Source organism: Cydia amplana, chromosome 3, assembly GCF_948474715.1.
Source record: "Cydia amplana chromosome 3, ilCydAmpl1.1, whole genome shotgun sequence".
Classification (NCBI taxonomy): Eukaryota; Metazoa; Arthropoda; class Insecta; order Lepidoptera; family Tortricidae; genus Cydia; species Cydia amplana.
The window spans coordinates 3,591,671-3,609,476 of NC_086071.1; the positions used below are offsets into that span (position 1 = coordinate 3,591,671).

A 17,806-nucleotide genomic window follows, 5' to 3' on the forward strand; every position below is an offset into this window, starting at 1 on the left:
AGCTGGAAGAGGCCTTTGTGTCACAGGACACGCTGGACACTAAATCAAGGAAAACGTGCGTGATATACTGATAAACAATGAAGTGTAGTTTGATGGTTTCCAGCAAGAAAGGCTATAATAATAATGGCGAGCTGTTGGGCAGTAATGACCCCACGGACCCCAGAGAGTCGTTCAGGGTCTCCGTCTCCGGCGTGTCTTCGTGGGTCGGAGTGGACCCCAAGGGGACCCGCAGGACTCTCGGCTCTGGCTGGCCTTCATTGGCCGTCCAGAGAGGAGTCGTTAGAGCTATATGCTCCAGGAGTGGAAGTGAAAGATGCATAAGACGCGAGTTGGCACAGTGGCTGTTAACAGCCACTGGGTAGAAAGCGGCGCACACCTCTCGACACCCCTGAGCCGCTCACACCGATGTTGCTCCTGGTCGTCTTTACGACGACAGTTTCAGGGGCCCATCTAGTGGGCGGCAAGTCTCGATAACGTGTACTAACAGTGTTATGGCAGGTGTCCGACATCTTTTTTAGCTTTTAAATGTTTAATATGTTAAGCAATACTTAGATACTACTTACGTTATTTTAAGTAAAATGTAATCTATGGATAACTGTTATTGGCCATCTGTTATGTAAGCATTCATATGTAAAACTTTTATTTACGGCTGTTGTTGTCCTAAATATCAATAAAAAAAAAATAAAAAAAAATCTTTGCAATAACCCAGTTTCATTGTCCACCCAAACTTCAATCCATAGTCATAGTCATTTATTTGATAAAACCGGTTTACATGTCAAAAAATATGATAAAAATAAAACATTAGTAAAAGAGTGCAATTATACAACCATAATTAGTCACTCCACGAATTCATCCGAATAAATTACAACCCATTCCCAATAATAGTATAAGAAATAATAAATAAATAATTACACTTAAGGATGTTGGTATATGGATTAACTGCCTAACATAGACCGGTATACTGTTCACTTTTTCTACAGTAGTCCCAATGCCTGCTGAGACCGGTTAAAGGGTGTCTATTGCTACACCTGTGAACGGGTCCCAGGAGGCGTTCTACGGATAATATATTTAATTACATGACTTAAAAAATACATAAAAGATAAGCTAAGCTAAGCATATTGTCAAAAGATAAGATTATTAAAAGATAAGCTTATTGTCAAGTTTTCTACGCGTGCAACCTCTGGACTAGCTATACGCAGAAGACCATCAGTAACACCGCCCTCAAGTCCATTAAAAAAAAAAAAAAAAAAAGACCATCAGTTCCCTGCGCGTCCAATATGATAATGGTTTCAGGATGTTGTTGGGGCTGTCCCGTTTCTGCAGCGCATCAGGCATGTTTGCACAAGCTCGCACGGATGACTACTATGCCGTAATACGAAAGAGAGTTGCCTCGTTGCTCTGCAGAGTGCGTGCCAACTCTAACCCCATCCTGACTACTGTAGCGGGCCGATACGACTCACCTATAATGCGGCATTTCGAGTGTGTCATAACCGCTACTAGGTGATAGATTAAGTTATTGCTGTCTGTGTATGTTTTAATCGCTTTCTGTTTTTGTTCCACTAACACTTAGTTTTTAATCTTAATTGTTACTAACCATTATGACGACCGGTCTGGCCTAGTGGGTAGTGACCCTGCCTGTGAAGCCGCGGTCCTGGGTTCGAATCCCGGTAAGGGCATTTATTTGTGCGATGAGCACAGATATTTGTTCCTGAGTCATGGTTGTTTTCTATGTATTTAAGTATTTGTATATTATATATATCGCTGTCTGAGTACCCACAACACAAGCTTTCTTGAGCTTACCGTGGGACTTAGTCAATCTGTGTAATAATGTCCTATAATATTTATTTATTTATTTATTTATTATGGGCCATTGTTGTCTTTTAAATAAATAAATTGAATTGAATAAGCAAATCTCTAAATACCTGCAGTTTATCTATAAGCGTATTGAACCGCTCCTGCTCCTTCTTGCCTTTGGTGCCTTGCGACGAGTCCTTGGCGGCGGCCGCTGCGGCCGCTCTCAGCCGATCTATTTCCCTGTCGTAACATTCTTCGGGAACTTTTAGATCGTACATGGACAGGGACCTGCAAATACAGCAGTTATTTGAACAATATTCACAAGTTTGCCACAGCAAACAAAATATTTTTAGATAAGAATTTGTTACTACAGTGAACCGGGATAATTGAAATCTGTAGGGACCAGAAATTTTAGCTCAATTAACTAGGTTTTCCATTTAAGTTGACTGTACCAAATATCCAGGTTAATTTTTTTTATCCGCAATACAATACAATACAAATACTCTTTATTGCACACCTCATTACAGAAAACAATACGGATAATACAGGAAGAAGAGGTTAAACAACAGGCGGTCTTATCGCTAAAAAGCGATCTCTTCCAGACAACCTTTAGGTAGCGGAAATTAATACATTTATGTCATGTCAGTAGGTGTTTCATATTCAATATAAGAATTTTAGCACAAAAACACAATACAAATAAAAATAAAATAAGATAAGATACATATACATACACACACACTGTGTAAATATGCCAGCTATAGGGAAAAGGAAACAGGTAAAAGTATTACGGAGCAGATAAAAAGTGAAGTTTAACGAGTCTCTTGAAAGAATTAGGAGACTGGGCGCACCTTACGTCTGCAGGCAGAGAATTCCATAGTCGAACAGATTGGAAAGTGAAAGAATTGGTATAGAATTTAGACGAGGATGACGGGACAGAAAGAAGAAAATTCTGGGAGGACCTAACCGAACGCAATTATAGTATTCTTCACTTTAAACTCTCGCGTTTTGTACACATGTTTTATTAATGTCTCCGTTGACATTTGCTGGGTTGTCAGTCTTTCCGTGACCACAGCTGGTGCAACTCAGCTGAAACGTCGGAATTTAAGGTAAAAACAATGAAATTATATCGCGGTAGACCCGTTTGTGTAATTAAATATGTATAGAATTCTTGTTAACAGAGGTTGCGTTCTAGCAAATTTATTTTATGGAGGTGCGAATAATCATTGAAACTGTTAGGTAAATCCCGCCTAATATTCGGTTCAGCAAGATCTGAAGTTAAGCATTCGGGCGAATATTCGTATTAGGCAAAGTCCATATTCGGCCCATCTCTAGCTTTACCCCTTTATTCATAAGCGCACTACAAGCCTCAAATAGTTAATTTATGTTTCATCCCTTTCTTAAACATTTATAAGTCTAAATGCCCAAGTCCAAATGAGTCTATTTAGTCTAAGACAAACGATTGTGGCGCGTATATGAATCAGGGATGTTGCGGATGCAGATTTTTTGACATCCGCGGATGCGGATGCGGATATTTAAAGGCTCACATCCGCGGATGCGGATGCGGATGTCAAGATTAGGTACTTAAAACACGTCAAATATTACATTTTTAGTAATTTTTATTTAAAAAAAAACGAAACGTTTAGTATTTGTACAAGAATATAAGTGCGTTATATTTAATAAACAGTAACTTGACCGACTTTTCTGGATCTAGACTATTCTAGACGATATCGTTATAGGTAATGACGAAATTACTTAGCACTTACGCCGCCGCTAAGACGTTTCTGTACCGACTTGTTCGACATCCGCATCCGCATAAGCTCCGCATCGATTTTATGCGGATGCGGATGCGGATGTTGAAAATAATGCGGAAGTTCCGCGGTTGCGGATGCGGATGCGGATGTTCGCAACATCCCTGATATGAATAATGGGATTAACCATTACGACCCGTCTTGAGCTTAGACTAAGATTACAATATAACATAAGTGTTTACCAAAACGTGACGTAGAACTCTGGCGATATATCCTCCCAGGTCCTGAGAGGCAGTAGGGGTGTGACGGAGTGCACCACCGGCTCTAGGGCCTCCTTAGCCGCGGCGCTGTAGCGCTCTATAGCCAGCTCCGGGCTGCTGTCCGAACTTTTACGCAGCATTTCCACTTTGGCGGCGATCTTTTGGGCTAACACTGGGCGGTGGAGGAAAAACGCCACGTCGGCGTCTACGTGGTAATCGCGGAGCAGTTCCTGCAAGAAAATTTTAGGTCATTTTAGCTTTTTAGTTTTTTTTTTATATGAAATACATTTTTTTAACGATCAGAAAATCGTCCTACAATGAGTTTACGTTAAGTGTAAAATAAAATCTTGACTAAAGCCATCAGACATTATCGATCAGCCGTCGCGATTACTAATACATAATTATAAAAGCGACAGTAACTCTGTCTGTATGTCTGGTAACTTTTTCTGCTTAAACAGCTGAACCGATTTAGATGGAATTTGTTATAGCCATGGTTCGATTCTCGGAAATCAGCCCTTAAGGGGCTAACCCCTTAATCGGATGGAAAAATTTACAATGGAAGTTAACACATTCAGTGCCGAAAAATCGGGTATTTTATGATTTCGTTCCCAGGCTTGGAGGATATAATCAAACGGAGACGCCATGTCTGTAATTTTCTGTACAAAACAGTCTGCCGATTTTTGCGGGGGAGGGGAACGTCAAATGTATGCGTAACGTAAAAATAGCCATGTCAGATTGTGTATGACCGTTGGCCGCCTATTTTCGACAGAGGGGAAAGCCTGTTAATGGCTACTCCGTTTAGTTGTATCCTCCAAGTTCCCAGGCCGTATGACCCGTCGGGATCGTGGTACTACACCTTTATATGAAGATTTTTTTGTGGCCTGGCGCGGATGTCTCGTTTGGCTGGGTGGCAATGAATGTGTTAAATGGTAAAGTTTGCGATTACACGTGACTGTCAATTGATAGGAACAGGTTGCCGAAAGCCGTTTCAGCCTGGGACTGAGCTGACTTACGCACTTCTATTATTTATATTGTTTCTGTTGACTTTTATTCCTTTTTTTGTGTTTGACATGGTCTTTTTATTTATTGTTAATTGTTACCAATTGTATTGTTTTTTAATATTATTATTTTCTGTTTTAATTAATCATTGTAATATTTACGTATACTCTGTATGACTTGTCAAAAGTGCTTATTAATTCATTATTAAGCCTACTTGAATAAATTATTTTTGAATTTGAATTGAATTGCCTCGGAGAGAAGGCGGGCAGGCTCGGCTCGGCTCGGCTCGGCTCGGCTCGGCTCGGCTCGGTACCTGCAGCGGCGGCAGGCGTGCGGCGTACTCGTCGGGCGCGTGCGAGGAGGCGAGGAAGGTGCCGAGCTGCACGAGCGCGTCCTGGCACTGGTCCGCCAGCCGCCCCACCACCTTCAGCCGGGAGCCGGGCGCGGAGCCGGGACCGATGTCTTCATCGATATCTGGCCATAATTCATACGATATTACATGCTTTTTAAACGATAGGGAAGAATTTATTTAAAATAAATTATTTCACACGACGCTCGCGGTCGTGTCCGGGTTTCGTGTACACGTGTTCGGTACCCGTACCGAACTACACGTACACGGTTTTCTGACCCGTTCCACACGTGTAGTCGGGTACCCGTGTAATTAAGATCCGTGTATCCGTGTACCCGTGTACACGGTGAACGGACCTTAAATACACGCGGGCCTAACACGTCCTTGGCGTGTAGCGGAGATTGAATTGATGTATAGAGCTTTAAATAAAACGAAGATTCAGGATCAGGAGCTCCGATTGGAATCGAATACGATCAGTTTTATCAGATTTTCAATGTAATTGATATGTATTGTACTAATTTAATTGATTTTGTATTGCCTTTGTCATCATTTAAGATATACAAAATAACTCGTTATTCAAGTAATAATTAGGTAGCTAGTAGCTACTTAAAAAACATGTACAGTTTAGTTCTTTATCGTCGTAGACGTAGATTCACATGCATAGATAAAATAAAGACCATACCGTACGTGATGAGATACTTTATAAATCTTAGGCACAGATATTATTCATTGCTTGCTGTCTTTGTCATTATCAAAATGCTCTTTAGTGCCGCGTTGCAACAAAACAATAAGATTCTAACTGAGTGATTAGTTGTTGTATTTTTTGCAGACGTGTTAAGCTTGTTACAAAGAGATAAGACCAAAAGCACGAATTCATATTGTAAAAACAACACGGTATATTGAATGAAACATCTGCACTTTGTTTATTGCATACCATATGGCCATTTTAAATATGCTTTTAGGTTACCTACTTATGTTTGTAAAAAGGTCATAGATGCGTGCTTGTCCTTGTCTATCTTACGGTGCACAAACATGGGTCTTCACAAAGGACATAAAGACAAAAATACGTTCATGTCAGCGAGCTATTGAACGAAGTATCCTGGGCATTAAGCTCAGTGACAGATATAATAGCGAAAACAATCGCAAAAAAACTAAATTCGTGGTAGTTTCAGTAAGCATAACTAACTACTTTTGTATTAGATTATCATTTAGGTTTACTTTCATTATCAAAAAATTACAATGAAGAAAACGAGCTATCAATGAAATCAACGGATACTAAGATACCTATTGTTAATTTTAATATTATTTAGAGTAAAGCTAAAAATATGAATTATTGAAACAAAGTATACTTACCTACCTATTGTATAGACATTACCAATCAATCCGGTAAAACTGCAAAGTAATCGAATTTTCCAATAGGGATGATGACACATGTTGAATTTTATAACAAAATCTAGTAAAATAGATAGCAAACGAGCAATTTATCACAATAATGTGGATATTAAAATAAAATATTGAAAAATTACAAAAATACAGGACCTGAATGTTTCAAAAGTTTAAGTTTTTTTTTAACTTCCAAAAACGATAAAAGTAATGGTACCATTCGATTCCTTACATTTCATCCAAAAAAATATTGTATAGCAACTATATACATAAACGCAATATTTCACCGACAAAAACGCAATTTTCTTGTTTTGTCCATACTACAAGATGGGCTCCCAGAGACCTTGACGTCACGGCCTCTGGCCGTTTTGTATAGGGCGTTTCGCGAATGAAGTGCGACTGTCGGCCTTTGACTACAATTTCTGACTTTTGTGTTACTTTAATACAATGGGTCCCATATAGACATTTGATCCTAAAAACAAACTCGATCGATTGATACCATAAATAAAAATTAGTCATGTAGCCTATTCAATCGTATGTCTTCAAAGCACGAATCTCTCCAACACGAGAGTGAAGGGACGAACCCGCGGGTAAATAAGATCCGTTATTTCGTGTACCCGTGTACACGGGTACCCGTGTAAACGTTTCCGAATTCGGGCGGGTTCGTGTAGTTCGGGTTCTTAATACCGCCGGGCTTAAGAACACGGGTACCCGTGTCAGCGTGTAACACGTGTATCGGGAGATTCGGGAGCTCTAGTAAGTACGCAATAAAGTAGCAGAAATCATCTATATTTGGCACAATTTGTATTTAATAAATCAGAGAGAACTTTAAAAAGTAGGAAACTTGACTGTGACGCCCCTTACAAACGTAGCTTCCAGTTTCCTCTCTGGATATTGACATTTGATTTTATTAATAACCATATTGTAGCTATGCTATGCGCTTTTCTCTCTCTATCTCAATCTAATTTGAATCTTAAATCGGATTGCCAAGGTTCAAATTGACACGGATGTGGTCGATTCGATAAATCGTACTATGCCTGGAAAAGGGTTAACACAGTGGTTCCCAAAGTTAACTGGGCTGAAAACTTCCAAGTTCGGGACCCACCTGCGCCGCCGGGACGCCAATGACCGATATATCCGCACCGTAGGTTCAACGCCAAAGACCGATTAATCGGTCACAGACCACAGAGCATCAACGACCTACGTGCATATACATAAAGTTCAACTTCAGTTTTGACACTTCAATTATGTGGCGTCTGAGTGACAACTTTTGTGTTTGACACGGCGTGGAAAAGGTTAAATAGGGAGCCTGAAATATCGGCTGTTAACCTTTTCGACGCCGTGTCAAACACAAAAGCTGTCACGCTGACGCCACGTCACCAAAGTGTCAAAACTAAAATTGAACTTTATGCATATGCACGTAGGTCTATGTTGCTCTGTGATATGTGATTAATCGGTCTTTGGCGTTGAACCTACGGTGCGGATATATCGGTCATTGGCGTCCAAAAGGCTAACCCCATCGATCGGGATGTCGTCTTATGTTTCAGGGCCCACTCAAATTTCGTTGATAGTTTGAAAAACTGGGTTAATAGCTTACCTTTCCACACGCAGCAGTGGCGTTGCTGAGCGGCCAGTATGCAGAGTGATATGTCTAGGTTGTTTCCAACTATGGCCTCTTTTAACCGCGCTGACGACCTTCTGGTGTTGCGCACTTGAGAAAAGTATCCAGCCTGTGAAAACAATACGGCTACAATTATAATGACCACCAAAAAATACTTAATTAAAAAATAAATCTCTCCAAGTCTAAACGTTTGGTTTTTGTAAGAATTACTTACCTCGGGGTCCCGTTGTTTCCCATAAAGTTATAAGTCATAATGTATTGTTTGTCATATTATCATTAGTCATAAAACTGAAACCGTTAGCATTTCAGGATTTTCGTTAGGTTATCCTATAGATAGGTTAGGTTAGTTTTATGGCAATCCTGAAAAGCGACGCGTTTCTGAACCAAATGCATACTAACGAAAATGCGGGCAAACAATACATTATGGCTTAGAATTATTTGGGAAACAATAGAGACCCGACCACTGACAATCCAACCTCTAGACTGAGCTTAGGCCAATTCTTTCATAAAACCGATGCTGTCAAAAATACGGGGGTGCGGGGGGACGAGGTGAGCGAATCCCGTGCCGTGATTGGTCCGTTCAAAGACACGGACCAATCACGGCACGGGATTGACTCGAAGATGGAGTAACGCTACCGTATGTGTGGCAGAGGGGGTAGCGCGACTATGCTATGTCTAGAGGTTGGATTGTCTGTGGACCCGACTTACCTCTCCTTTTAATAGTTCGCCTCCAGCCATGGCATCTAATTGCTCCGCTGTCATTTCTTCCGCAGCCTCTATGCCAGCCATTTTTTGCACTATTTCTTTTAATATAAGCAGGTCTTGGCTGTAATCAAACATAAATACGAATTCAAATTAATTTATGTGAAAGTTTATTTATCGCTAATATTTGTTCCTGAGTTATGGAAGTTTTTTCTATGTGTACCTATTAGTATAAATATGTATTAATCTATATAAATACGTATATGGTCGCCTAGTACAGTCAGCAGCAATAGTTGCTAGGCGGGCCAGGTGTTCAAAATGATCTTGACGCGATTTTATTATTAAGAGAATCGCGCGTCAAGGTAATTTTGAACACCTCGCCAGCTTAGCAACTTCTGCTGCTGACTGCACCCATAATACAACAAAGGTCGATCTGTGTAAGATTGTCCCCAATTTATTCATTTATACATCGTAAATACCCTGTTTTAATCTATCTAATCTAATACCTTTAAACGAGCAATTCTTGTTTATTTATATATTTATTTATTTATATATATATATATATATTTCGGGGATCTCGGAAACGGCTCTAACGATTTCGATGAAATTTGCTAAATGGGGGATTTCGGGGGCGAAAAATCGATCTAGCTAGGTCTTATCTCTGGGAAAACGAGCATTTTCGAGTTTTCATATATTTCGTCACCCAGATATTAGTATTTAATATCTGGGTGACCGAGCTTCGCTCGGAAAACATATAATAATTTCCGAGATCCCCGAAATATATATATATATATATATATAAATAAACAAGAATTGCTCGTTTAAAGGTATTAGATAAATGAAGATCAACCCAATCGCCACAAGCTCGGCACACATCGGCTCTATATTTTAATGTTCCATCATTGTATATACCCATGTTCTACAGACAATAAACGAATTATGAATTATGAACACACCACAGACAAGACATCCTCTAGACTGAGCATAGTAACGCTACCCCCTCTGCCACTCATACGGTAGATTTACTCCATCTTCGAGTCGATCCCGTGCCGTGATTGGTCCGTGTCTTTGAACGGACCAATCACGGCACGGGATTCACTCACCTCGTCCCCCCGCACCCCCGTATTTTTGGCAGCATCGGTTTCATGAAATAATTGCTTTATACTCAGTCTAGAGTAACATCTATTTTTTGTAATACTTATATTAATAATTGTTATTTATAAATGAATCCAAACTTTAGGTTATTTAGTTTTTAAGTTAATGTTGTGTGCCCTTACAGGGTGTCATGGTCTGACTTGTATTTTATTGTATAACATCTGGATTTACTTATGTCCATGACTTTACAACCAAATAAATGAAATGAGAGGATTCCTAGTCTATGGAACACACGTACCTCTGGTGCGCCTTAAGGCGGTTGGCGACGAATTGCAGCAGGGCGGTCAGCTCGATGTTGTGCTTCTTGAAAGCGGCGCCGGCGAAGGCGGCCAACGCCTGCAACCACGGCGGGTACGCGGCGCCGCGCGCGGCGCGACACGCCACCAGCGCCTCCAGCACGCAGTAGCCCAGCACGTCCAGCGAGAGCGCCGTCAGGTACTTGAGCGACTCGACCACCGGGCCGATCAGGTTGTCGTACGTTTGGATCTGGAATTTCAATCGTCGTATATAGTTTTGACAGTAATCCCTCCAAGTAAAAAATTAGCATAAGAAATTAGAAAATTTAATTTTTGGTACAAGCTTTTATCGCTGACTGTACTTTTCTTACGACAGACAACTAATACTCATCGAGACAATTCTAAAAACCCCTAACACAATTAGGTTGCGTTGTTTCATCACAGAGTTCCTATGGCCACCTCCTGTCTCCATCATCAGATCAGTTCGACAGTACCATATTATTGTATTGTCATCAGAACTACATACAGCTGCCAATTTTCATGACGCTACGATCCTTGGAAGATGGTTAAATTAGTTACCTTAGATTCCATTACATAGTTACATACAGGTCAACCTAATAAAAGCTTGTTAAATAGTCTGATTTTCTCTGACTATTACGCTCCGCTGACAAACGACTCTTTTCCAAACTATATCTGCGACACGATTTGTGCTTCCGATCGAAACTTACGAGGGGCGTTCAATAAAAAGTGAGAATGAGTATGTTATATACAACTTTTATTAAATGTTATTTTATTTTTCGACATAGTCACCTTTTAGCATAATACACTTAGTATATCTTTTTTCTAAACTTAAAATTCCATTTCTAAAAAAGGTTTCATCTTGAGTACTTGAAAAATCTTGTATTGCAGCGACTACCGCGTCGTCGTCTTCAAATTTCTTGCCTCTTAGGTATTCCTTCAATCTCGGAAATAGGTAGAAATCACTAGGGGAGAGGTCTGGTGAATACGGAGGATGCTTAAGGATATCGAACCCAGCATCACGTATTGCAGCCATTGCAACGGCGGACTTGTGTTCCCGTGCATTGTCCTGATGGAACAACACAATTTTCGAGAGTTTACCTCGCCGTTTTTCACGGATCTAATTGCGCAATGTTGCTATTTGTTTGGCATATAAAGAGCCCGTAATAGTGGCTCCATGCTCGAGATACTCAATCATTACGACCCCTTTACCATCCCAAAAAACAGAGCCCATGACCTTACCGGCAGATGGGCCCACCTTGAATTTCTTCGGAGTTGGAGATGATGGCCTTTTCCATGTCATAGACTGCAGTTTCGTTTCAGGGTCGTAATGATGGAGCCATGTTTCGTCCATTGTTATAAATCGCGCCAAAAAAAGTTCCCGGTCTTGCTGTATCAGGTCCAAAGCTTCTTGACAAATCTCGACTCTAGTTTGTTTTTGCGTGTCAGTAAGCATTCTGGGTACCCAACGCGCTGATACCTTTTTCATACCCAAGGGTTCATTTAAAATATTATGCACGCTCCCCGTTGAAATCTTTACATTTTCAGCAATAAAACGAACCGTGACACGACAATCCGCCAAAACTAAGTTTTCAACTTTTTTCACAATTTCTTCAGTTACTGCTGTAGTAGGGCGTCCGGAGCGGGGGTGATCCATGGTCGATGTTCTTCCACGTCTAAATTCGGCGCACCAACGTGCGACTGTTGAATACGGAGGAGCATTAGACATGAAAGTGTCCCGTAAATCTAAATTGACTTGGTCCATAGAAAAAAATTTCAAACACAAGTATTTGATAACGGCGCGCAGTTCAATTTTCTCCATTTTCGCTAACGTACTCAATAGCATCGCAAAGAAATCGCCGTATTTTTTTTTAAACAAAGAACAGTTAGATTTTTTTTTCATGGCAATCAGCTAGGTAGATTAGCTTTGTCGGCCAGTATTTACTTTCCTAATATTTAAAGAGTTTGCATCTCATTCTCATTATATATTGAACGCCCCTCGTAAATAACCTAACGAAAATGATGAAATGACTTTTGTCGATCTGTTATCCCGATTCATTTTTACTTTTCGATTGGCGTTACTCTACGGCCCCAGATCTGGCTCGTTAACTGCTCGCAGCACGCACTCGAATGGCGCCCAGACCCTCGTATTTACCAATACATACGCGCTTCATGATGTGCCTGATGTTGTATAGTACCGCTAACATGATCGTACCTGTAGCAACATGTAGTCGAAGAGGAACTGCGGGGCCGCGTGCGACAGCTTGCCGATGAGGCGGCCCTGCGGCTTGATGTTTTCCTTGGACACGCGCTTCATGATGTGCCTGATGTTGTATAGTACCGCTAACATGATCGTACCTGTAGCAACATGTAGTCGAAGAGGAACTGCGGGGCCGCGTGCGACAGCTTGCCGATGAGGCGGCCCTGCGGCTTGATGTTTTCCTTGGACACGCGCTTCATGATGTGCCTGATGTTGTATAGTACCGCTAACATGATCGTACCTGTAGCAACATGTAGTCGAAGAGGAACTGCGGGGCCGCGTGCGACAGCTTGCCGATGAGGCGGCCCTGCGGCTTGATGTTTTCCTTGGACACGCGCTTCATGATGTGCCTGATGTTGTATAGTACCGCTAACATGATCGTACCTGTAGCAACATGTAGTCGAAGAGGAACTGCGGGGCCGCGTGCGACAGCTTGCCGATGAGGCGGCCCTGCGGCTTGATGTTTTCCTTGGACACGCGCTTCATGATGTGCCTGATGTTGTATAGTACCGCTAACATGATCGTACCTGTAGCAACATGTAGTCGAAGAGGAACTGCGGGGCCGCGTGCGACAGCTTGCCGATGAGGCGGCCCTGCGGCTTGATGTTTTCCTTGGACACGCGCTTCATGATGTGCCTGATGTTGTATAGTACCGCTAACATGATCGTACCTGTAGCAACATGTAGTCGAAGAGGAACTGCGGGGCCGCGTGCGACAGCTTGCCGATGAGGCGGCCCTGCGGCTTGATGTTTTCCTTGGACACGCGCTTCATGATGTGCCTGATGTTGTATAGTACCGCTAACATGATCGTACCTGTAGCAACATGTAGTCGAAGAGGAACTGCGGGGCCGCGTGCGACAGCTTGCCGATGAGGCGGCCCTGCGGCTTGATGTTTTCCTTGGACACGCGCTTCATGATGTGCCTGATGTTGTATAGTACCGCTAACATGATCGTACCTGTAGCAACATGTAGTCGAAGAGGAACTGCGGGGCCGCGTGCGACAGCTTGCCGATGAGGCGGCCCTGCGGCTTGATGTTTTCCTTGGACACGCGCTTCATGATGTGCCTGATGTTGTATAGTACCGCTAACATGATCGTACCTGTAGCAACATGTAGTCGAAGAGGAACTGCGGGGCCGCGTGCGACAGCTTGCCGATGAGGCGGCCCTGCGGCTTGATGTTTTCCTTGGACACGCGCTTCATGATGTGCCTGATGTTGTATAGTACCGCTAACATGATCGTACCTGTAGCAACATGTAGTCGAAGAGGAACTGCGGGGCCGCGTGCGACAGCTTGCCGATGAGGCGGCCCTGCGGCTTGATGTTTTCCTTGGACACGCGCTTCATGATGTGCCTGATGTTGTATAGTACCGCTAACATGATCGTACCTGTAGCAACATGTAGTCGAAGAGGAACTGCGGGGCCGCGTGCGACAGCTTGCCGATGAGGCGGCCCTGCGGCTTGATGTTTTCCTTGGACACGCGCTTCATGATGTGCCTGATGTTGTATAGTACCGCTAACATGATCGTACCTGTAGCAACATGTAGTCGAAGAGGAACTGCGGGGCCGCGTGCGACAGCTTGCCGATGAGGCGGCCCTGCGGCTTGATGTTTTCCTTGGACACGCGCTTCATGATGTGCCTGATGTTGTATAGTACCGCTAACATGATCGTACCTGTAGCAACATGTAGTCGAAGAGGAACTGCGGGGCCGCGTGCGACAGCTTGCCGATGAGGCGGCCCTGCGGCTTGATGTTTTCCTTGGACACGCGCTTCATGATGTGCCTGATGTTGTATAGTACCGCTAACATGATCGTACCTGTAGCAACATGTAGTCGAAGAGGAACTGCGGGGCCGCGTGCGACAGCTTGCCGATGAGGCGGCCCTGCGGCTTGATGTTTTCCTTGGACACGCGCTTCATGATGTACCTGATGTTGTATAGTACCGCTAACATGATCGTACCTGTAGCAACATGTAGTCGAAGAGGAACTGCGGGGCCGCGTGCGACAGCTTGCCGATGAGGCGGCCCTGCGGCTTGATGTTTTCCTTGGACACGCGCTTCATGATGTGCCTGATGTTGTATAGTACCGCTAACATGATCGTACCTGTAGCAACATGTAGTCGAAGAGGAACTGCGGGGCCGCGTGCGACAGCTTGCCGATGAGGCGGCCCTGCGGCTTGATGTTTTCCTTGGACACGCGCTTCATGATGTGCCTGATGTTGTATAGTACCGCTAACATGATCGTACCTGTAGCAACATGTAGTCGAAGAGGAACTGCGGGGCCGCGTGCGACAGCTTGCCGATGAGGCGGCCCTGCGGCTTGATGTTTTCCTTGGACACGCGCTTCATGATGTGCCTGATGTTGTATAGTACCGCTAACATGATCGTACCTGTAGCAACATGTAGTCGAAGAGGAACTGCGGGGCCGCGTGCGACAGCTTGCCGATGAGGCGGCCCTGCGGCTTGATGTTTTCCTTGGACACGCGCTTCATGATGTGCCTGATGTTGTATAGTACCGCTAACATGATCGTACCTGTAGCAACATGTAGTCGAAGAGGAACTGCGGGGCCGCGTGCGACAGCTTGCCGATGAGGCGGCCCTGCGGCTTGATGTTTTCCTTGGACACGCGCTTCATGATGTGCCTGATGTTGTATAGTACCGCTAACATGATCGTACCTGTAGCAACATGTAGTCGAAGAGGAACTGCGGGGCCGCGTGCGACAGCTTGCCGATGAGGCGGCCCTGCGGCTTGATGTTTTCCTTGGACACGCGCTTCATGATGTGCCTGATGTTGTATAGTACCGCTAACATGATCGTACCTGTAGCAACATGTAGTCGAAGAGGAACTGCGGGGCCGCGTGCGACAGCTTGCCGATGAGGCGGCCCTGCGGCTTGATGTTTTCCTTGGACACGCGCTTCATGATGTGCTTGATGTTGTATAGTACCGCTAACATGATCGTACCTGTAGCAACATGTAGTCGAAGAGGAACTGCGGGGCCGCGTGCGACAGCTTGCCGATGAGGCGGCCCTGCGGCTTGATGTTTTCCTTGGACACGCGCTTCATGATGTGCCTGATGTTGTATAGTACCGCTAACATGATCGTACCTGTAGCAACATGTAGTCGAAGAGGAACTGCGGGGCCGCGTGCGACAGCTTGCCGATGAGGCGGCCCTGCGGCTTGATGTTTTCCTTGGACACGCGCTTCATGATGTGCCTGATGTTGTATAGTACCGCTAACATGATCGTACCTGTAGCAACATGTAGTCGAAGAGGAACTGCGGGGCCGCGTGCGACAGCTTGCCGATGAGGCGGCCCTGCGGCTTGATGTTTTCCTTGGACACGCGCTTCATGATGTGCCTGATGTTGTATAGTACCGCTAACATGATCGTACCTGTAGCAACATGTAGTCGAAGAGGAACTGCGGGGCCGCGTGCGACAGCTTGCCGATGAGGCGGCCCTGCGGCTTGATGTTTTCCTTGGACACGCGCTTCATGATGTGCCTGATGTTGTATAGTACCGCTAACATGATCGTACCTGTAGCAACATGTAGTCGAAGAGGAACTGCGGGGCCGCGTGCGACAGCTTGCCGATGAGGCGGCCCTGCGGCTTGATGTTTTCCTTGGACACGCGCTTCATGATGTGCCTGATGTTGTATAGTACCGCTAACATGATCGTACCTGTAGCAACATGTAGTCGAAGAGGAACTGCGGGGCCGCGTGCGACAGCTTGCCGATGAGGCGGCCCTGCGGCTTGATGTTTTCCTTGGACACGCGCTTCATGATGTGCTTGATGTTGTATAGTACCGCTAACATGATCGTACCTGTAGCAACATGTAGTCGAAGAGGAACTGCGGGGCCGCGTGCGACAGCTTGCCGATGAGGCGGCCCTGCGGCTTGATGTTTTCCTTGGACACGCGCTTCATGATGTGCCTGATGTTGTATAGTACCGCTAACATGATCGTACCTGTAGCAACATGTAGTCGAAGAGGAACTGCGGGGCCGCGTGCGACAGCTTGCCGATGAGGCGGCCCTGCGGCTTGATGTTTTCCTTGGACACGCGCTTCATGATGTGCTTGATCCGCTGCAGGGAGTTGCCCCGCACCCGCATGAGCGCCGGCAGACGCTCGCCGGATTCGTTCTTCCAACGGGAGTACAGGCAGTATCTAAAAACAAGGGTCCATCTAAACTTACTTTGCACCGACTTGAACATATCAAAGGGATGAAGTGTCTTAATAAACGTCATATTTTCATAAACTGAAATTGTAATAAATTTACGTTAATGATGAATTAATGACATTGCTACAATTTGTCATTATATAATATAAATATAAGACATGACAAATTGAATGACATTCCGTTCAGTGGTTTTTGAGTAATCGCGAACATACAGACAGGCAGACGCGGCGGGGGACTTTGTATTATAAGGGGTAGTGTTTTTAGGGATCCGTACCCAAAGAGTAAAAACGGGACCCTATTACTAAGACTCTGCTGTCCGTCTGTTCGTCCGTCTGTCTGTCACCAGGCTGTAACTCATGAATCTTGATTTTTGTTGCCACTATAACAAGAAATACTAAAAACAAAATATATTAAATATTTAAGTGGGGCTCCCATACAACAAACGTGATTGTTTTTGCCGTCTTTTGCGTAATGGTACGGAACCCTTCGTGCGGGAGACCCGACTCGCACTTGGCCGGTTTTTTTACCTGCATTGATATGGATAAAGTTTGAGCAGGGTGTAAACTTCCTCGGCCATGCAACAATTGCCTTCCATCAGGGTGAGCGAGGGCAATATGGCAGCGTCGAGCACAGTGAGGGCTTCATGTTGCAAGGGATCTTCTTTTAGTGAACGGGATGTTCGCAGTATACGTATTATCTGAAAACAAATGTTTAACTAAGTTTATTCTATTCTATGACTCGATGAAGATCGCGTAGTCACCCCCTATTTCACCATGGCGACAGGTGCGACAATTCGACAAATGTCACTGTTGCTGACGTCCCAGGCATCCATGGGATACGGTTACCACTTACCATTGTGCGGGCCGTATTCCTGTTTGCCACCATCATTGTATTATTAAAAAAAACTTTATTATATCGGCAAAAAACAGGTATTTCTCTTTCGAAGTTTATGATGCTGATGATGACAATTGTCACACGATTTAATAGAACTTTCGGTAATTCTTGACAGAAAATGAGTTCTGTGTCGGAATTTCGTGACAATTGTCGTGTTTCTTGTGACAATTGTCATTAGCTTCGCAAAATAAGTACTTATTTATTGGCGATATAATG

At 44.0% G+C, this 17,806-nt stretch overlaps 1 protein-coding gene across 1 annotated transcript in view; it reads right to left on the bottom strand.

Moving 5' to 3' along the window:
• The window catches only part of LOC134662405 (THO complex subunit 2), a 42,519-nt gene that overhangs the window by 18,841 nt on the left and 5,872 nt on the right, over nucleotides 1-17,806 (bottom strand). Inside the window, exons 9-16 of the mRNA XM_063518619.1 lie at nucleotides 17,224-17,393; nucleotides 16,485-16,683; nucleotides 10,250-10,497; nucleotides 8,863-8,980; nucleotides 8,131-8,263; nucleotides 5,115-5,275; nucleotides 3,785-4,032; nucleotides 1,923-2,082 (exon numbers count right to left, since the gene is read on the bottom strand). Of these exons, the coding sequence (XP_063374689.1) occupies nucleotides 1,923-2,082; nucleotides 3,785-4,032; nucleotides 5,115-5,275; nucleotides 8,131-8,263; nucleotides 8,863-8,980; nucleotides 10,250-10,497; nucleotides 16,485-16,683; nucleotides 17,224-17,393 (1,437 nt within the window). The remainder of the gene's footprint in view (nucleotides 1-1,922; nucleotides 2,083-3,784; nucleotides 4,033-5,114; nucleotides 5,276-8,130; nucleotides 8,264-8,862; nucleotides 8,981-10,249; nucleotides 10,498-16,484; nucleotides 16,684-17,223; nucleotides 17,394-17,806) is intronic.